The 22,010-nt window shown below is 42.4% G+C and overlaps 1 protein-coding gene across 1 annotated transcript in view; it reads left to right on the top strand.

The window, feature by feature from the left end:
* The window catches only part of F13a1 (coagulation factor XIII A chain), a 171,529-nt gene that overhangs the window by 84,657 nt on the left and 64,862 nt on the right, over nt 1–22,010 (top strand). Inside the window, exons 7-8 of the mRNA XM_021215683.2 lie at nt 10,607–10,781; nt 13,169–13,307. Coding sequence (XP_021071342.1) covers nt 10,607–10,781; nt 13,169–13,307 — 314 coding nt within the window. The remainder of the gene's footprint in view (nt 1–10,606; nt 10,782–13,168; nt 13,308–22,010) is intronic.

Below are 22,010 nucleotides of genomic sequence, written 5' to 3'. Positions count from 1 at the left end.
CTTTCCTAAGGTTCTCTGAGTCTTGGAAACAATAGAAATGTTCCATTTGGGGCTGAACATGCAACATCCATTTATTCTCAGAACTTCTGCCCAGTTATGATTCCCTGTGGTCATCACTAACCACTGCACAGAGAAGCTTCCCTGACTAAAGCAGGCAACACTATTCTATAGGTGTGCACAGTTATTTAGATGGTAATGTGACAGGCACACCGTGTACATTTAGCAAAACAGCAGTAGCAGCCTCCTCATTAGCATCGGTGACCTCCACAGCCATCGGAATGCCATTTAATTGAAAATAGGTTTTTGTTTGTTTGTTTAATCCACTGTATTTTGATAATGGTTTACCCTCCCCCAGCACTGCCCAGATCTTTTCCCACTTTCCTTCCCACTTTCCTACCCACCCAAATTCACATCATTTTTCTCTCTCAGACATCTGAATAACAATAATAAAATAAAATAAGAATATGAAAAAACAAACAAATAAACAGAAAAAGGACCAAAGAAAATCATGAAACACGTATATAGACACTGGCACACACATATACATTTACACACACAAAACTGCATAAAATAAGATATAAAAGTGAAAGGTTTGTAAGGTAAAGGGAAAATGCCTAGGCAAAGTCCCATGAGACAAAAAAATACCTCCAAAAATATCATCGATATCAGTTTGTGTTGGCCATCTACTACTGGGCATGGAAACTGCCCTTAAATGTAGTTCGTATGCCCAGTGAGACTCCGTTGGAGAAGAAGGAATTTTTTTCTTTTTGCCAGCAGTTATCAATTAGAGACGGATTCTGGGTTAGGGATGAGCATTTGGCCAGACTTACAGTACCAGTCATGAATTCCCTTCTGTGTACAGACATAAATCCAATCAGAAAATGGTCCATTACCCCATAAGAGCCCTGGGACTGCGGCACCTGTGGGCACATCTTGCCTGTCTAGTTGGGATCCTTACACACAAGGCCCACAGCTGAGTGGTATATTACCAGCAGTTCTCTCTCAGCAACATCCACAGGGCTTGTCAGACATAATAGTCATACATTTCACATTCCTCCAGAAACTCATGACGGTCTACTTTTCTTGCAGGTTTTTCTTTTCTTGGTGATTTGTCAAACTCAGTGTGTAGAACATAGCTGCATCTAATTGCTGCTTTAATTTTATTTTCTCTGATGAGCAGTGAGGCTGCGCACTTTTCCATACACTTCTGGCCATTCATATACCTCTTTCATTGCAATGTCTTCCCACGTCAATGGCTGTTTGCCTGATGGGTTGTATTATAACTACAGAGATGGAGTTGTTGTGTATATGCTCTGAAAGCACCCCTTTCCTCAGATATACTTAGAGGTTATTTCCCACCAGGCTATACTCTATACTTTGGTGTGTGTGTGTGTGTGTGTGTGTGTGTGTGTGAGAGAGAGAGAGAGAGAGAGAGAGAGAGAGAGAGAGAGAGAGACAGACAGAGAGAGACACACATACACACACACACACACACACACACACACAAACACAGAGGCAGAGACAGAGAGACAGAGAGAAGGGATTAGAGGAGAGGTAGGAGAGAGGAGGGANAGAGACAGACAGAGAGAGAGAGAGACAGAGAGAGAGAGAGAGACAGAGAGAGAGAGAGAAGGGATACGGGGAAGATATGGAAGGCAGGAGGCATGCACTGTGGACATGTATGAAGTCAGTTCTCAGTTTTTTATGTGGGTGTCAGACAGTAAATTCAGGTCATTTTAAAGAACTTTTAAAAAATGTTTAAAGTCCAATTTTAATGTATTTATGTTTGGTTTTGTGGTACTATGGATCACATTTAGGACTTAGGAGTGTTAAATAAATGCCCTACCACCTGGACACACTACCAGCTTTAAAGAAATAGTTCTGTCTAGACCACATGTGAATTTTCTCAAGACATAAATATATTGCCCCATGTTTCTTTTGAAATACAACTTGGGCTTTTATATGTTGATCTATGTGGTGTGAGGTAAGATCAAAGATTTTGATTCCCCACAAATTTATCTACTTTTTCTCCAAAAACACTACTGAAAATGCTATCCTTTGTTTAAGCCTCTCATTGATGTGGTGGCTTGGTTATAAATGGGATGACCAGATGAGGCTGGAGCAACCGTAAACAACTCTGTTGCCAACCACCCCCTCCCACAACCCTTCCCCCCCCACCTCCCCTTCTCATCTGAGGGAGTGGAGGTTCTTTGGGTATTCCCCCACCTTGATAACCTTGGGTATTCCCCCACCCAGTCTCTTCGAGGCTAGGTGCTTCCTCTTCCACTAAAACCAACCAAGGCATCCCAGCTAGTAGAATAGCTCCCACATACAGGACAGCCTCCAGTTGTTCAGGGCCCACATGAAGACCAAGCTGCACGTTTGCTACATATGTGCAAAGAGGCCTAGGTCCAACCCATGTATGTTCTTTGGTTGGTAGTTTAAACTCTGAGAGCCTCAGAAGTACAGGTTAGTTGACTCTGTTGGTCTTCCTGTGGAGTTCCTATCCCCTTCTGGGTCTTCAAGGAAATGTTAAACCCTTGTGAGTAATGTCACATCCATCCACCCAGCAGAACTCCCTGAGTGTCGCTTGGTAGTAGCCCTGGGAATGCAAAGTCAAGTTGACTTTCCTTCTTTTGCAAGAGGAAATCTAGTAATGGGAACAAAGATGATAAGACCAACAACAGGACACCTTGTGGTGAACTTGAGAGCCATGTAAAGCAAAGGGCACCGTGTGAGCAGAGAAAGACCACCACAGTGTCAGGGAAAAGATTCCCCACAAAACCACCTGGCTTTTACACAAACAATAAGATGCTTGGTAATGAAATCAAGGGGTCCAGTGTGGAATGGCATTTCAGGAAGGCAATACAATATTTCAACCACAGCCAGGCAGAAAACAGCTAATTACACCCCCTCCCCCATCATCCCATCCTAACTGTGAAAATCCAAGATGGCGCTTGGATTTTTTTCATTCAGATAAAATGCTGACTGTGGCATTTATAAGTGCCATGAAAGCCCAGAGAGGACCAAGGTGAAGGAGCCAGGCAAAGGAAAATAGAATTTCTGCAGCTCTATTTCTTCCTTCTTGGGTATATTTGCTGGGTTGCCTGCCCATGGATAATCTTTTAAGGACTTCATCTTCAGCTCATCTCCCCTCCCACCCTTACCATGTAACTAGCAAAAAAAAAAAAAAAGTTGAAAAAAATAGATCTCTATATACCCAGATAAATGTGCCTTCAGAGTGTATTTTCTACACTTGCTTTTGGGGGATAGTCATTGAATCTAAATGTATAAATGAGAAAGGAAACAGCTGTTAGCAAGAACAGCTGTGGCCCCCACATCAACACTTGGCCCTCTCTGATTCACTCTTAATACAGTCAATACAGTTGCTATTGAGTTTCATTGACAAAGCTCTAGGTATGTGGGGCACAGGTGGTCCACTATGCTTAAGGCGGGTCACTGCAGGGTTGTAGCTGAGGATCTGTGGTTTATAAAACTTGGAAAGGGCTTGTACTAGGAATAATCTCTCTCCTTCCCAAATTTAACTTTATACCTCTTAAGAGGGTTCGTGTTACCCCAAATTCATATTCACTGGTTTAAAAAACGGTTGGCAAGATGACATGTAAAACTATTTTCTAAAAGAGTTAGAAATTCCTGGCCTTTATGGGACCATAACTTGAAACAATGAAATTTAGCCAAATAAAACAGGGTTATAACAGAGAAAAGTCACCATAGCCATATAAAATATGCATACTCGAGAAGAGAAATCCCTTTCCATGTATTAAAAAAGAAACAGAAAGCAAACTGTAACTGTATAAAATGGAAAATCTGGGCCACAGGGAATAGGATCTTTAAAAATGTCCAATGTCTTCACTTGTTGGTATTGAGGTTAAGACCTGCTCAAACCCCAGGGTTGTCTTTCTGTCTTCTGAGTGGTGCAGAAAGCAAACTTATTCTTACTCTAGAGTGGAGGACCGCCCAGTATGATGCTAAAGAGTACAACAGCCCACAGTCATCGGCTGTGATCCCACAGAACCAAGGATGGCCTGCCAGGGTTCCTCACAAGAGCATGGTAAATAAAAGCAGCTGTGTCACTGAGAGGCCACCCCAGCATGGCTGAGGACGCATAAAACTGCCACCTCAGAGATCCCGGCAGAGCTGCACACAGCCCCAACTGGTAGCTCCGAGGGAGGGGCTTTGTGAACCTTCTACCTGTTTGAGCTTCTGAAGTTTTCAAGCCCCCTTAGAGATTTTAATCCTAGGACCCGTTCTTCCCTCTAAGGCAGTGGCTCTCAATCAGGACCTCTTGGGGGGGGGGTCAAACAACCCTTTCACAGGGGTTGCCTAAGGCCATTGGAAATAACAGATATTTATATTTCTACTCAACAGTAGCAAAATTACAGTTACAGAGTAGCCATGAAAAAAATTTTATGGCTGGGAATCAACATGGCTTTGAAGGACTGTATTAAAAGGTTGCAGTATTAGGAAGGCTTAGAACCATTGCTCTAAAGAAGAACACTTCAGCTCAGAGAAACTAGCTACAGAGAATCCATGTTGCCCAACCTCCTGGTGGGCTACTTCTTGGATGGCTGAGTCTCTCTCTTCCCCCCTTACAGACTGCTTCTGCCCACTCTGTAGCTAAAAAAAAAAAAACAAAAACAAAAACTAGTTCCCTCAGACCTAAGTCATGAATCTGGAGTATTAGCCACACTAGGTACCTTACGTGACACATGATGGGAGCTTTAATCATCTAATCCCTTTCAGCAAATACTTTACCTTAGAAAACATAGCTATCATAATTAAGAAGAAATTCATCAATAAATTTCCATTGCAGAATTAAAAAGATTTGATTGATAAATATTCCTACTTCCAGAGTCTTTTATAAATGTCTTGTCCTTGGTCACAATAGAAAGCAAAGAAGAGAAAAGGCAACAATAAAAGCAAAAGCATCCACTTCCTTCAAAAAGGAATCCAGGTAATTTGTAACAATTTAAAGAATAAAAGAGAAACAATATGTCCATATTTTCCCCATTACGGCGGATGGCATCCCTTGTGTCTATATGCTGTTGGTTCCTTACCTAGTCTCCTATCAGCTATGTCAAGTCTATGCCTCCCCTCTCCTAGCCAGTGCTACAGTGAAGATGAGCTGAGATATCTCCTTGACCTAATGATGTCAATGCTTTGGGAGACATACCCGGAAGCAGATTAATGCCCTGGGTAGTCATTCTTTCAGGAGCGTCCATCCTGCTACCCAAATGGCTGTGCTAATTCACGTCCCTCCAACACTGTAAGGGAGTTCCCGGAACAACCCGCAGACAGCTACTCCAGTAAAGAGTCTCCTCTCCCTCCCCACCATTAGTTAATGTTTCTGCTTGGCCTTTCAGTCCCTTAACAGACACATGGTTTTCAAATGCTCACACAACCCATAGGTTGTCTCTTCAGGCTTGTGAGTCTTCAGTTCTGTGTGGCTTCCTGATATATGATGCCTAGTTGCTCTGCCTGTCTTTGTTGAACCAAATCTTTTGTCTAGAAAATTTCCTTTACAGCTATGCCTACATATGGATTTATTTTTGTGTCCTTTTCTGTGCTCCATTGATCCATTTGTTTATATTTATAACAAATGGCATCATGCTATTTAAAGAATTCTGTTTAATTATACTTAAATCCTATTTAATTATATCAAATCTTACTTTTAGCAAAAGAAAACTACTGAATTGTACAGAACAGAAAACTTCAAATAAATGTCTCCTCATAAAAGATATTTCCTAACAGATTCCAAAATTAGAACAAATTATGAAACCAATTAGACATAAAGTAATTATGTACTTTTAAATTATCTTTTAATTTTAGATGGTTTCAGTTAACTATGAGAGACCAACACGCTGAGAGTTTTCTTTCCTTTTCTCCGTTGACTCTTTCATCTCATTTCTTTTATAGTTTTTTTTGTTTGCTTGTTTGTTTTGTTTGTTTGGTTGGTTGGTTTGGTTTGGGTTTTTTTGAGACAGGGTTTCTCTGTATAGCCCTGGCTGTCCTAAAACTCACTCTGTAGACCAGGCTGGCCTCCAACTCAGAAATCCNCCTGCCTCTGCCTCCCAAGTGCTGGAATTAAAGGTGTGTGCCACCACTGCCCGGCTTTTATAGTCGGTTTTGGTCCTCCACTTATAAGCTTTTCAACTTGTTTTGTAGCTGTAGCTCTGAAGGATGCTCAACTCTATTTTTGATGGAGTTTATGACTCGTAAATTCTCTGAGATCCTTCATGGCTGAGATTTAATGTTGCTTGGCCTTTTTCTTGTGCCACTTGGCTCTGCCTAACATCCTTCAGACACTTATCTCTCAGGACTGTGTGAATAGAAATTGACACTGTTGTCGCTGAATGGTACTGTAGAGAAATCCGAAGACAGCCTGATTCCCTCCATTTTTTGCTGAGTGGCACTATTTTTGTCTAGATGACCAAGCAATCTTTTCTTTATTCAAAATTTCAATGGGTTGTGATTTCTAGGTTAGGGGCCTGGGTCAAACCACGGACTATGGATGACTCTCGGTGTAGATTCAATGCTCTCTTGATAAAGCCAAAGGCTCTAAGGTATGGTCACGCCGTTGGTTTCATTTTGAGGGTTCTCTACTTTAAGGACATTACTTATCTTTGCGTTTTATCAGCTGTGCCCTGGAGAGCTTTTAGCATCTCTCTAACAATGTCTGTCTTTTTCATTAATACTTTTTTGATTATCGCATTCATTCTCAATGTCATTTATTTGCTTTTAACACTGTCCACTCTGTATCTCAAAGTTGATGATGCATCATCGTTTCTGAAACGATACTACTTGGTCATCCATTTGTCCTTTAGGTCAGCGATCTCATTATAGATTTCGAGAAAATGCTTCATGCTCCTTAGTTTTCTTCTATGTGTGAGCATTGCCTTTTCTTCCCTCCTTCCTATTTACTAGGTCTCGTGTTCTTCTGTTTTTATGTTATTTATGCACAGTTCTTCTTTGGGTATTTTATTTGCTCTGAAGTGCACTGAGAGACCGGAGCAGGGATGAGCCAAGACTGGAGCGAAGGAGATGAGCTGAGAAGAGGTGTCACCGTTCTTAGGGCACTGCGTTCTGCTCCTTCGTTTAGGGTTCCATCAGTTTTCATGCAGAGCCTTGGCCCTAACTAAAGTGTCTCCCATGAGGTCACACTCTTAGGCTTTCTGTCCATATCATGTTCACAGAATATCACCTCTTTTGATATGAAACGCTGTAACATTGTGTTGTTTCAGCAGTCTGGCTTCTGAAGAACCAGTGGTTAGATTGGATTCTGAGTCCCACTGCTTCCCTGTGTCTTGCATAGTCGACTCTGCTTTGGGCACTGGGTGTTGGAGTTTCCTGCAGGATGTTATACCACTGATGTTACTGATAGTACCATTCTGGGGTACTTTTTCATCTTTCCAGTTCTGTAGGCAGGATGAGATGGAAATTTAACTTTTAATTTATTTTTAAATTATTTTATGTGTAGACATGTTTTTGCCTGCTTCTATGTTTGTGCACCACAGGCATGCAGTGCCTGCAGAAACCAGAAGAAGGCATTAGCTTCCCTGGAAGGGTGCTAGAAATTGAACCCTGTGTTCTCTGGAAGAGCAGCCAGTATTCTTTTCTCTGAGCCATCTCTCCAACCTCTAGAATAGGAATTTTACACAGCCATATTATGTTAAAGAACAATTCTGGTCTGTAGTCCCAGGTTCAAACTGTATGCTCGATCACCAATGACTCAAAGCCATGACATTTGTTTCTGCCCCTGGTCTAAACTCAAGTTCACAATAGGTTGCTATAACAGCTAACTCCAGCAAGCAAAAGCCCCAGCATGCCCTTGAATTGCCCCTCCAGCATATTTTGTTGTCTAGAAGGAGCTATTTTGCTTTAACCCTTTTCATCTGTCACTGAAGACATATCTCGCACTGTGAGCACCTTAGAAATCAATGTTCTAATTAGAACACAGTAGCTAATCTTGCCGAATGCTAATAAGTGAGAATTGTGATTTATCTAGCAAAGGGGGCAGCACTCAGCATTAACAATGAAAAAGTCTTTGGGGAAGGGGGCTATTTATTTCTTACTCTTCTCCCTAGCTGATTGGGTTCAGCTTTAAGCTATTAGTAGCCTCCTATTTAATGGTTATCTACCTGGAAATCATACATCAGAGCCCCAGTTTAGGGACTTTTATCTCTGGGATCCATAAACTCTATTTTACTTCTCAAAGATAACATACCACCTCTCCACAAAGACCAAGGCATACCACAGACACTGCCGGTGTTCCGACATAGCAGGCACACATTTTCTGATATTTAGTTCACCTGCAAGGACAAGCGCTAGTCAAGAATAGGACCTGAGGAGTTGGCTGAAATAAGTTCACACCAAAGCCTTGAGCTTGCTGGTAGAGGTCTTTAAGAAACTTGAATGCTTTTTCTTCTTCTTCTTCTTCTTCTTCTTCTTCTTCTTCTTCTTCTTCTTCTTCTTCTTCTTCTTCTTCTTCATTCAATGCATTAACTAAGTACTGACCAGGAGTCTTCATTCTAACCTGACTGGACACAAAGTCAAAGGTGGAAATAGCATTTCATTCAATCATGACTACTTATGTGATAACCATACAAAGGTTCCTAAGCTTATCCTATTATCTCATGACATCACAGTTATTCAACTTTGCATGACGTTTTGAATGGCATCCCTGCTACCAAACCCCAGATGAAAGGACTAACCTCCAACCGATTTTCCTTTCCTTTGGCCCTCCACTCTAGCTGTGTGTGCTTCTGTCTTCATCATTACATCATAAATGCACTTCCGTGTGCTTGGCTTCAGCCTCTCCTGAGGGAAAGACCTTAGGCATAGTCAATGTCCAGTGCCCGCATCGTTGTTGAATATAGTCATGATTATTGAATAATTTTGGAGCACCAGCTCTTCATTCAGACTTGCCGGAATTTAGAAAGACACATTTTCACATATTTAATCTCTGCCTTCAGAGAACTCTTGACGCATTTCAGAATAAGAGTCCTTTCCAGCCAAGGAGAGCAGGCCAAATGGAGAAGTCTGGCAGGTGGCTGAGGCTGCCAATACATAGGAACTTACCATGCTTTCGTATCTCTTCTACAGGTTCCATAAGCTAATTGCACAGCTTCAGGGTCTGTATTTGGCATCAATTAGCTAACTAATGTCTTCTCACTGTCCTCCAGGACTGGGAGGAGCTTGGCATTATGCATTTCTGATGAGCGCAGAGAGCATCATTACTGGTGATTCACAAACCACACTCCGAGTACTCACAATCACTGTCATGCCAGTTATGAGGCAGCACTAAATTTGAAAAGAATGCCCACTGTTCCTCACCTGGATGCTGACCACAATTAAACTGATGAAAGAGGTCGATCCACCAGTGTCCAGAAAAAAAAATGCAACCTTCCAGGCGTTGTTTTATTTCCTAAACATCAACTGTCTTTGCCCCTGTACATCAGGTACACTAGATGTCTCTATTCTAGTATCAAGTGTATATCAAGGATTTCCCAAATATTCTAGATTGCCAGTATCAGCTTCAGTCTCTACTCTACTAAGATCTCAGACCCCCCTACATAATATAATTATAAAACTAGGAGCTGAGATGTAATTCAATGGTAAAATACTTGCCTAGCACAAGGCCTTGGTTTAATCACCAACCAAAATATATATGCATATACATGTATATCAATCGCTTTAAACGATCTCTAAAGAATATTTTTACTTTATGTATTGTGTGAGTATGTTTGTCATATGTACATTAATGTGTATATATATATATATATATATATATATATATATATTACTGTATATATATCACATATACAGATAGAGGACAGAGGAGGATATCAGGTGTCCTGCTGTGTCTCCTCCTTGAACCGTTGAGAAAGGATCTCAAAGAGCTGCAGCCAGCAAGATTCTAGTCCTTCTGATTCTGTCCCCGCAATACTGGCCATTTCCAATTTTTAACACGGGTGCTGGGGATTTGGACTCAAGTCTTTATGCTTATGCAACAAGTGTTCTTACCCACTGAACTATCCTCTAAGCCTGAAGAGTATTTCTTTATTTAACTTAAAAAAAAAAAAAAACCAATTACGTACAGTGCCTATGGGAATCTATTTTCCCATTGACTCGTAATGGTGCCTCTGGCAATTGGTATTAATCTTTGCAATTCAGGAACAGCCACTACTTACCACAAAAGTGAAAGTGTTCCCATCACTGACTTTCCATTTGTCGGCCGAATTCACCTTTCACCGACACAAGAGTTCCTCCTAACCTCTCCTCTTGCAGTCTTTCTCTTGTCTTCCTCATTCTGGCCCAAACCAAGTACCTGGTAGGAATCTTTTTCAAATCAAATTGAGAAGACTCTTCCTACTCATCATTCAACCACTCGGCTAGTCTTGGTTATCAGGTCTTCCCTTTGCACACCCTGGTCTTGCATCATTACTCTTGGTGATAACATGATGAATTGAACAGGAATAAGAAGTATTTTCCCCATGCAGGACTCACACAGTTGGTAAAAGAAGCCTCAGCTTGCCCCACACCAATCTTCTAAATGATCCTTATTTTTTTTCCACTTCTCATATAGGTGAATGCCAAGGATGACGAAGGTGTTCTTGTTGGATCATGGGACAATGTTTATGCCTACGGCATCCCTCCATCAGCCTGGACAGGAAGTGTTGACATTCTACTAGAATACAGAAGCTCAGAAACACCAGTCCGATATGGCCAGTGTTGGGTTTTTGCTGGTGTCTTTAACACATGTAAGTGTCCAGTAGAGTAATGATCTTTAATGTAACAGAAATTTCACTTCAAATCACATTATCTATAAGCTGGCAAGGAGACTTAGCAACTCCCATTGGCTCTATCAAATTTATGGGTAACTATTCTGGGATGTAGCCAATTCATAATTAAATTGTGCTGGGCCAAATATGCTCACATGTCTCTGACTCCAGAGTCCTTATGGGAAAAATGATAGACTGCTTCCTACATGATCCATCATCTGACACCTAGAGCAATGGAGGGTTGGAGGGGCTGAGGACAGGAGTAGGGAAAGCATGAGCCATTTTAAGCATTTCTTTTAAAGATTAAAGAAGAACTAAAATAATAAAGAATAAGGAAAAATAAATTCTATTTTTTTCTTGAAACGTTATATAAAAACACTTATTTGTTATGGATGAGATGTCTTGTACGTTCTTAAAAGCTTGACCTAGATATGAAAGGAATAGTTAGGTCATCTTATCTTCTTCTCCGGGTAGCCTGGTCAGTGGGGTATCAGTAGCCAATGAGCATCTTCACCTCCCCAGCTTAGTCCATCCAGTGTCCATCTGCCCAGCAAAACGGATGGGAACAGAATAATTCTCTTCAGACTTATGTATCATTTTTCCAAACGGCACTTGCCTTCATCAGCCCTGGCCATGTTAAAGTTAATTCAGTGGCTATTTTAAAAGGCCATTCATTTCACTGTCTCCTCACCATCAGTAATGATTTTCATTCACACAGCACTCCTCCTGCCTCGCAGAAACATTAAATTCAAGTCAGAGTGTCCTTTCTGCCTGCTCATTAATAAACACTGCTTTGCTTAGTTAGCATTTTAAAGTAAAATTTTCAAAAAAAAGATAGTCTGGGGGCTATAGTCTTGGGAAAGGACAGTTTTTTTTTTTTTTAATGAATGTGAGACCCACCTATTTCAACACAAAGTTGTCACAGTGTAGGACCAAGCCCTGTTATACCTGAACAGAAATGACATTTTTCTTTCATTTGTTGTGATTTCCTATGGCACAGCCTGAATAAGTATATTTTCCAAGCCTTTTGACTGTATTCAAGAACTAGAGGCATGTTCATCTCCTGGGAGCAGTCATATTCTGGGAGGCTGCTCCTGTCAAACAGAAGTCTGAGCTTCCTGGTGGCTGAAGGGTTGGAAAGCCTCTCTGGATACTTGGGACTTTTAAGCCAAGGCACGGAGAGGAAGCCACTTCCCTAAGCTCATTTCAGGAAACCATAAAAAGCTCCCGTCCTTCACACACCTGAAATTTCATTGCCTTTGCTCAATACCTTTGGGTTTAGAACCAGATAAAATGCTGAAACCTTACGTCCATGTATGCTATTTGCATAAAGGATGCTCTCTGTGCTTGAGGACAGGCTTTGATGGCAAATTAAGCAAAGACGGATCTCCACTATACCATAGAGAGATTGCAATAGAAACAAACCAGAAAGCAGAGTTGGTGGTAGGAGGAGCTGGTACCCCAAAGTCAGCCTTTACATGTGAGCAAGTCCCCTTCAGTAATAATGTGATCTAATGCCCAGCAATTCACATTAGAATTCACTAGAAATAGAACATGAGTGTCAGTCATTATACTAGTGACTAGAGGCTGCAGAGGAATGTAGAAGAGCCGGTGGTGGCTGTCACCCTCTTGTTTGGTGCTTAAGGCCAAATCACTTGAAGGACAGGACACTTCTATTAAACTCACATTTGTACTTCCAAGGTTGTTCTGTTGAAAGGGCTGGGTAGTCTTTGTTTTAAAAAATGCTAAATTATTCCTATGGAGAGGGGGGGAAAAGCAAGCCAAGTCATTAATCTTAAAATTGTCAGCTGAATTATTTCCAATGAGCCCTGATGTCTGGTGTCCTGGGAGTCAGAAAGGGCACTCGGATTAAGCTTAATCAATAGGTGCATATGGCAAGAGATGCACCCAGGTGATTTATTATCTAACAACTAAAATGACTCAGTGGTGTCACACTGCATAGGAGTGGTGCAGGAGAAATTTCATCTAGAAGTAGCGTGTTCCACTGAGGACCAGCCCTATGCAATCTTACCTTGGGATAGGTTTTCAGGAACATGCCCGCTTAAGAGGACTGAATCACTGCTACTTTGATGAGCTTGTGGTTAGAACTAAACAATTAACATGGGGTTATTGGGTTTCTGTTAGAAATGATTTTGTTGGCATTGTCTATTGTTCCCAAGAGTTTAACAGCATGGTCTCTCTCCAGCCCTCTGGGGACTGAACAAACCACACTTCCTCAGTGTGGAACATCTGAGGAAGGGGCCTTTTCACACTCTGGGGGGGGGGAGAAAGGTCCACAGAAGAAAGTATTTTTCACTGTGTTTTGTTATATGGGTTTTGTCTCACATGATTGTTGTCGCCTACAGTTTTAAGATGCCTTGGAATCCCTGCGCGAGTCATTACCAATTACTTCTCAGCCCATGACAATGATGCCAATCTGCAAATGGACATCTTCCTGGAAGAAGATGGGAATGTGAGCTCCAAACTCACCAAGGATTCAGTGTGGTGAGTTTGACTTCCAATGTAATGGGCCGGAGTCAAGTACGAGGGCCATTCCACATGTGGTATAACGCAGACACTGCCAAGTGTCTCTCTCCTCCATATTTATTTCAGTTTCATAGGCATAAATGTCTTATTGTCACAGAATTTCGTTTTAAGTGGGGAATGGCAACTACCATTGAGCAGATAATTTGGGCCCTGGTGACCAAAAATCAATCATCTATCTGTATGGGAACAGTCATTAAAGCCAGCCATGAGCACAGCTAATGTACATGCCTCGGTTGGTTCCTCTATAGCACATGATGAATACTACGGTTAATGTGGATTGCAGCCAGCATTCACGTCTGCCCAAAGTCTCCTATGCACCAGTTTATGTGTCTGCACAACCTTACCTGTCCTAATTGTTTTAATCAGGCGAGTGACACAAGATTGCAGACGTGGAAGCTGAGGCCCAAACAGACTTGTACCATGGTCACATATCTTGTAAAGTGGCAATAGACTTCTTCAATTCTTCACCCCGTGTATTTTTACTTCTGAAATACAGGATGACTCTTTGAGGATAGGGTTAAACTTGGCCTTGACCATGTGCCCAGCTTTCATTTAGAGATCAAGAGGAAGAAAAAGATGACATTCCTTCCACACACCAGTGCCATGCATCTTTTACCATTCAGTGCAATATCAGAAGCTAGCCATCTTGTAGGGAGTGTAAGCGCCCAAAGTTGTTGTTTGTGGAGATCCCATCAGTGCAATGTGGCACACTTACGGGAGGAGAAACTCCCCTGAGTCCAAATGAAGGGATATTTAGGAAACTTTATGTGGAGTGAAATTGGGACATAATTTGAGCAGTCACCAGGCATTAACTGGGTGAAATTTCCCGGGCAAAACTGTGTCCTGTGTAGTCCGAAGCTAAAGCGCCGTCTGTTGTAAAAAGCACCCAACTGGTGGTAGTGGGAAGTTACAAGTGCATCTTAAGAGAAACTAAAAGTGACAAGTGCCTGAAAAGGCTGTACTGTGGGCATGGCTTGGCTTTGGGGGCAGCTTTCACTCACCAGGACCTGTAAGTAGCCACTGGAGAATGCTGAAAGGGGGAAATAGCTGGAGTGCCCCCAACTCACAGCAGTAGGTTACTATGAATAAAATATAAAGCCTCTTGTTTGAAGGAGTGAGTTGAGATAGGGTGCTGGAGGGCATGAGCTAGACAAAACCTAGCCCATGGAAACTCACCGGCAATTTAAAGAACCATTTAAACCTGTGGAATTACAGCTCACAGCCCTGCCTGTCTGGAATGGCCAAAACGGATCAAAACATCAGCCTCTAAAGCCCACTGTCAATGGTGATGGTAGAAAGGGAATTTTGTTTTTGTTTTCTCTGCAGCATGACCACACACACACAGAGACACACGCAGACACATACACACAGAGACACACGCAGACACACACACACACACACACACACAGAGAGAGAGAGAGAGAGAGAGAGAGAGAGAGAGAGAGAGAGAGAGAGCCTTTATAGGCAGCTTCAGTCCTAACCTCTTGATGCAAATATCCCCATGTTAGGTCCTTATGAGGAACCAGCCATAAAGTATAATAATATCCTAAATACAGTTGGTATAAAGTCATAGAGTGACTTTCTAACATCTTGTTCTGAGTTTTGTTCCCTCTCTCAAAGTCTTCCTCTGATACTCCCCCTAGCACATGAGGCCTTGATCTTGGCCTGGTCATCAACATCCTGAGTGTAACCAGTGCTCTTTCCTCTCCTGATGAGGCTTGGTGGAGTTTATGAATGGTGACTGGGCACCTCACTGATAGAGGTCTGTGCTACCCCAATTTGAGACCTGCCCAGACTCCAAGGACAGGGACAGAAGGTCTCAGTGTCTTGGCTCTACTGAAGGCCAGCTGTGTGACCTTGAGCAAGGCAGAATTTCTCTGTGCCTCTTTCCTCTTCTAAAGTAGAGATGACAGAAATCCCTGTTTCACGCAGTACAGAGCCGAGTGTAGCAGGTGCCTAATGAACGCTGGCTGCTGGGATCGCCTTCTTTATTAGACGCGCAGCTGGAGGCTCGGGGAGGCAATATGTTGACGTCCTCCTGAGTACCTTGAGAAACTCGGAAGAGAGGGGTGCCCAGTGTCCTGAGATGACTGGTACTCTTGTGACTTAGGGGTATTTTAAAAGAAAAGGCAGCCGCTTGTTGTGCCTGCACAAACACTGGTGTGCTTTATAAACTGTGTGTGTTCTAAGAAGCCAGACCATGTCAAGGACTCTCCCTGCTTAAGGGGTTGGTGGAGGCTCTCCAGGGCACATCAACCACAATGTGGACATCGCGCACGCGCACACACACACACACACACACACACACACACACACACANAGAGAGAGAGAGAGAGAGAGAGACAGAGACAGAGACAGAGACAGAGACAGAGACAGAGAGACAGAGACAGACAGACAGACAGACAGACAGACACATGACAAGTATCTTTGGGTTAAGCTGTTATTTGCTGTTTGGTGTTGAGGAAATGATGTCACTTCTCTGAGTTTTGTGGCCCTCATCATCCCAGGAACTACCATTTCCTAGTGGAGTGACTGTTACAAGTAATTAAAGGAGACCATCCACACAAAGCACAGATTGACCATGTCTAACCCGAAATAGTACACAAATCCGGAACTTCATGTATACATGTAGAGAATTCCATGTCCCCTCTCCTGTGAGACTCACAATCAAACACACTGACATATGCAGAATCGCCATCTGAATGTAGGTGAGATGCGTGTGACGCATAGGTCAAGTTCAAGCCAAGAGTCGGGTTCCACCTCAAAGATACCTAATTAGGTGTATGCAAATGGTCCAAAGTATGCAAGGATCCAGGGCAGTATGGTGCTGGTACCAACTAATGGCAGGTCTGAAGCTGATTACAGCAGTGCTTGCCAGTGGTAGGAAGAAAGGCTTATCAGGGGCTTGGGATGAGGGACTATTGCTAGGGAGAGGCTCAAGCATGGGTAAAAATGGTTGCTGAACATATCTGTCGCAGTTCTGAGGAGCAATTGCTCTCACCCAGCCCCATGGATTTGCCTCCCTCAGTAGGCTCCGATGCTCCCATCAAAGGGATCCTACCCCACCTGACTTCTCACACTTCGGCCCCACTGTTCACGGTCTGCACTAAGCTGACCTGTCCATTTAGGACCTCTCATCTCAATGACGCAGGACCTCTCCCTTTTCAGAATCCATCCAGGTTTATGAGAACCCAAACAGGAGGCAAACAAACATGGCTTTCCAGAGTTCTGGCTCAGTCACGTGCAAGGGGCTGTGACATGGAGCACCAAGGACAGGTAGTTTAGCTTCCATGTTGGGTTTGCTGTCTTAGGTCCCTTGTGGTATAGTCACCTTTGGGAGTGTCTGAAGAGTGTGTAGCATCTAGCATATTGGTGAGTCATTGCGGGCAGTTTGCTGAAATGGCTGACCTAGAATTTCACAGCTGGACTATGGGGCTATGAGGGCCTCTCTAAGACAGAGAGCAGCTCATGCTCAACAGACGTAACAGTTTCATTGTGCCTTATAAGAGCGTTTGGTCACCTCATTATTTGCAGGTCACATTGGAGTAGGGAAACAATTTTAAAAGACAGAGATGGTGGCACTTACAGGGCCATGAGAGATGCTTCACAGCAGGGCTTCCCTCCTGCTCGGTGCACGCGTTTCCCTGTGTCCCTTTGATGGACTGAAAGGAGTCTACTTCAATGACTCTGGGTGGAAAACTGTATCCTTCTTTACTTGTCCCCATAAGAATTCAGCTCTCATCAGGCAAGCACTATTCTCTCTGTCTCTCTGTCTCTGTCTGTCTCTGTCTCTGTCTCTCTCTCATGCATTCAGCAGCAGGCAGGATATGGAGCAAGTGTAGATTAAACGATTTCTTTTGGAAAAGCAGCAAAATGCTAACCAGACTGTGTGTGTGTGTGTGTGTGTGTGTGTGTGTGTGTGTGTGTGTGTGTATTGCAGTGGGAAGCAGAGAGACCAGAGGGGAGTTTCATTCTAAGCCCAAGGAAGCAAGGCTGATCTCATGGAAGGTGGCACACACACACACACACACACACACACACACACACACACACCATGCAAAGCAGTGTGACTTGATCTGCCTTTAATTACCTGGATAACCTTGGCAAGTTGCTCGGCATCTCAAGACCTTTACATTCTCATATGCAAATGTAATACCTCGGTATTAATGAGTTATAGAGTCCTTCCCAGCTTCAAAAATAACTTCATTTTAATAAGGTAGGCTGTTCTTCCATCCAGACCTTTCCTGTATTGTTCAGCGTTTTCTGTCACTTGCTTGGCGTGAAGGCTGCAAGCGCGCACAGGGCCAGGCTGTGGCCAGCCTGCTCACACCTAGGAGCGTCTGCATGAACTGGCTTCACATCAGTTCCCTGGAGGAGGGAACCAGAGCAGAGGGAGGTCAAAGGGATTGCAATCAGTTAGCCAGCTCCAGTGTATCTAAAACAGGAAAAGAAAAAGGAAAGGAAAAATAAGCCTTTCTTCAATCCTTTCTAGGAAGACTTCAATTGTTATTGCTTGTGGTTTTTGACCTTAAATGCAAATCTTTCTGTGCACAAAGCGCTGGCAAAGCAGAGGGTTCCACTCTCTCATCTATATATCATATGGGGAGCCCACTGCCCCCATATGATGTTCTATATACCGTGAGCACGTTTTTTAATTGGCTCTACCTCCTTTACATTAGCTTAGCTGTGCTGTATATACCGATGAGTTGGATTCATATACTGCTGAATCATTTTCAGTTTCAATCACTGTGGGAAATAAGAGTGATCTGAAAATAAATTCCAAATAAAATCGTATAGAAGAAGAATCCTGAATATAGACTGAACTGCTTAAAGATGTTGGAGGGCTTGTAAAATTATCTCACCATGCATCCAAGTTAGTAATTCTGACACTGTATTCAAGCTGTTTGTTTTCAAACATTATCGTCTTACCCATATTTTTGGCCAACTCACTCTGACGACAATCAGCAGGAGCTAGCCTATGAGCTCCACCATTTACAGACTGGGAATTTATGCTAAGCATGTACCAGCATGTTCAAGAAAGGACCCACAGTTACTTACAAACGTACCTCCAAAGAATAAAACACTGAGGGCCACTTTCTGTACATCCTCCCTTCTTCCAAGTGATGGCCTGTTTATCCTGCTTCATCCTTTAACAGTCTTCCTGAGGTTCCTATTACTGTCCTCATCTAAGATGAGGAAACAGATGCAGAACTTAACCAAGGTCCCAGTCAGTAAGTGTCAGACTAAACTACAGCCCCATGGGCCTACACTGAAAGTGCCTTTGTTTTATATTGGGAAATAACTCAGAGATACAAAACCTACTCTTTCAAAGTACACAAATCAGTATTTTTACCCTCTTGAGTGTTGGGTCATCCTTCTTGGTTTTCTTCTGTTTTGCATAATGTATCTTGGGTCACCCTCATTTACCTGGCACATTTTCATGAATCTTAAAAGAAACTTTCCCATTTCTCCAGCCCCCAATGGCTGCTAATGTTCTCTGCTCCATCCTAGTGAATGATATGTACAGTTCACACACATGGAATCATATCCTGTGCGGCCTTGGCTGTCTGGTTCCGTCCACAGAGCATGCTTCTCACAGCACATCCATGGTGGAGCATGTGCCTCAGCTTATTCCTTTTACCAATGAATGACATTTCCGTGTGTGGACAAAGCATGTTTTCTTTAGTGGTTCATCTGCTGTCCATTGGAACTGCTTCTGCTTGCTATGAACAATTCACTCTGATCAGTCATGTGAAACTCTTTGTGAGAGTATATGTTTCTCGTTTTCTTAGGATACACATAGTTAGGGTAGCTTGGTCATATGGTGACTTTACATTTAACCATTTGAGAAACTGCCAAATTTATTCCCAAATCAGCTCCACCATTCTATATTCCTACCAGCGGAACATGAGGGCACAGACTTCTCCATATCCTTCCTTGCCAAGGTGATAATTTTCCTGGGCTCTATTTCATTTTAAAATTGTTACAGACTTTCTAGTGAACATGGGTAGTAGGTAGATTAAATGTCCATTCTGCTGTGGGCTGATAATACTGAATGACTTATATCTTTTTTACTATTTGTGAGGTTTTGTGTTGTTGTTTTTTAAATAGCTTTTCAAACTCCTGTCCAATTTTAAAATTGGGCTGTCAGTCACCACACTGAAGCTGTTAGTTACATGTTCTGGATGCAAATAAACATTTCTCTAATCTCTGGGCTGTCTTTTTCACATCATTAATGATCTGTTTCAAAGCAGAAAATGGTTTTTTTTTATCAAAAAACATTTTATAATTTTCTCTTTGGTTGCTTATACTTTTATTACCACATGTAAAAGATCATCATGCAGTCAAGTCAAGGTCACGAACATTTGCTTCTCTGTTTTCCTTATGGGTTTTCTAAATTTAGATCCTACACATGGATTAACTTCTGAAAGGAAAAATAAAAGTAGGAGTAAGTTGCTAATAGCTGCTTCTAGCTGTTGTTGAAAACCACAGGGTACAGGTAGAACTGTTTACACAAAGTGAACACTGGGTCAAACGAGGAAGAACAAACCCTGAGTTGGAAACTTTTCAAGAAGTTTCTAGAAAATATAGAAATATAACAGTGGGAGTTGAAGGATCTTTGAGGGAGATCAACCTGTTTACTTCTCATCCCTGAGCTTCTAGCCTGTCAACTTCCACAGCCACTGAGGCTGTTTGCAAGACTGCCATGGATATAGGGGGAGAGGTGAAAGTAAATAAAACCGAGCACAGATCAGAGCTCTTATGGGGACTGTCATGTCTTCCTTGAATAAATACCTCTCAGCTTGTTGCAAGTCTCATGTTCATTGCAGGAGTTCTAGAAAAGCTGGTCTGATTTTTTTATTCCCCTAATGTTGCCCTTCTAACATTGTGGAAGTGCTTCCTAAAGTCTATTCATATATATAACTTGCATGCATGTTTTTGTACTACATCTGTACCTGTTATTCTCAGGAACCTAAAGAGGTCATCGGATCCCCTAGAACTGCAGTTACAGATATTTATGAATTGGGATACATATGTTAGAATCCAAACCCAGATCTTCTGGAAGAACAGCCAGTGCTCTTAACCACCGAGCCATCTTTCCAGCCCTCCCAAAGTCTATTCCTAACATTACTTACATGGATCCAAATGGAGGAATCCAGCAGACCTTCGAAGGGGTTATATTGTATAGAGATATTTTTACCACCTAATTTAGTTTCCTTTACATATATACCTCGAAATATGTAATGCACAACAATGAGTCATTTAATGGTAGGATCAGGGAGAACACTTACATAAGCTTAGATACTATAGGGCAATCAGCTGAAGTGGCCTTGTAGTGGATCTCATAGGGAATGAGATCTCTGCAGCTGCTACTAGTATAAAACAATGTACTACTTTACAGCAAATTTAACCCTTTTTATTTCTTCTTTGAGATTGTCAGGGAGAAGTGAAGGCCAACTTCTCCCTGACAACCTTTCACACACCCACCTCCCAACTTCTCTCCTTTTTAAATTTATAACAACATCCTGAGTCCAGTTAGTGCTGCCTGCATGCTCATGAGCATGGGGCAGCATCCATTAGGCACAGGAAGCCTCACAGGGGCTACATCCGGACAAAATTTGCTCCCCCTCCATCAATTCCCAATAGCATCTAAGCTAGGGGTGGGGCTCCTCCCCATTTTGTTGGAATGTCCACTGGTTTGGGCAGGACTTGTGCAGGCAATCAAGGCTGCTATGACGTCACAAGGACACCTACTTCTCACCTACTGTCGATGAGACACTGCTTGCAGCCTTTTCTCCTAGCATCTCTCTCTTAAAATCTTTCCTCCACTCCTGTCTTTCAAGATGTTCCCTGATCTTATGGAGGTGGGGATTCTGATGTAGATGTCTTATATTAGGACCAAACACTCCATAGTCTCTATACTTGGTCCAGTTGTGAGTTTCTGTATCAGTTGCTATCCTCTGCAAAAGGAAGCTTTTCTGGTAAGGGCTGAACACCACTAATTTATGGGTACAACGGTAAGTATTTAGAAGACAGTTTGGTACTGTGCCCAATAAGCAAAATAATAATAGTACGCATTCCCTTAGGGTAGAGGACTGCAGTTACAGGTTCTCTGCCAGGTGTACACTACCAAGCATGAATTCAGCCCTGTGGAATTGGTCTTAAATTCAATCAGAAAATAGATGGTTACCCCAATAACAACCATTCCACTATTAAGTAAGTGAGCAGATCTTTGGAGGCTAGATCTTTTATTAGAATGTTCAGGGCTCATCATTGAGTGAGACTGTTGACATACCCCTGCCTTCAGCAGCCACACAGCACATTCTGGTTCTATGAAAGCTGAGCAGCAAAGGAAGAAGACTCCAAGTGAGTGACAGCTTTTTTTTTTTGTCCTATCCTGTCACCACCTTGAGTCGTACCTTCTCAGCCAGATTCATACCAACAGTCACATAGTCAGATCCTGGTGGATAAACAAGAACAATAATGAAAGCTTATATTGTTGTGTGCTCTCTTATTAATTTGAAGGGAAGAGATACAGAATTTGGTATTGGGAATTTTGCATGGTAACACATGGCTTGTGGGAGGAACATTAGGCCATTTAGGGTAATTCCAGTGTGTGTGTGTGTGTGTGTGTGTGTGTGTGTGTGTCTGTGTGTGTGT

Source organism: Mus pahari, chromosome 16 (assembly GCF_900095145.1).
Source record: "Mus pahari chromosome 16, PAHARI_EIJ_v1.1, whole genome shotgun sequence".
NCBI classification, from domain to species: Eukaryota; Metazoa; Chordata; class Mammalia; order Rodentia; family Muridae; genus Mus; species Mus pahari.
This window is presented reverse-complemented; position numbering and strand designations above follow the sequence as displayed.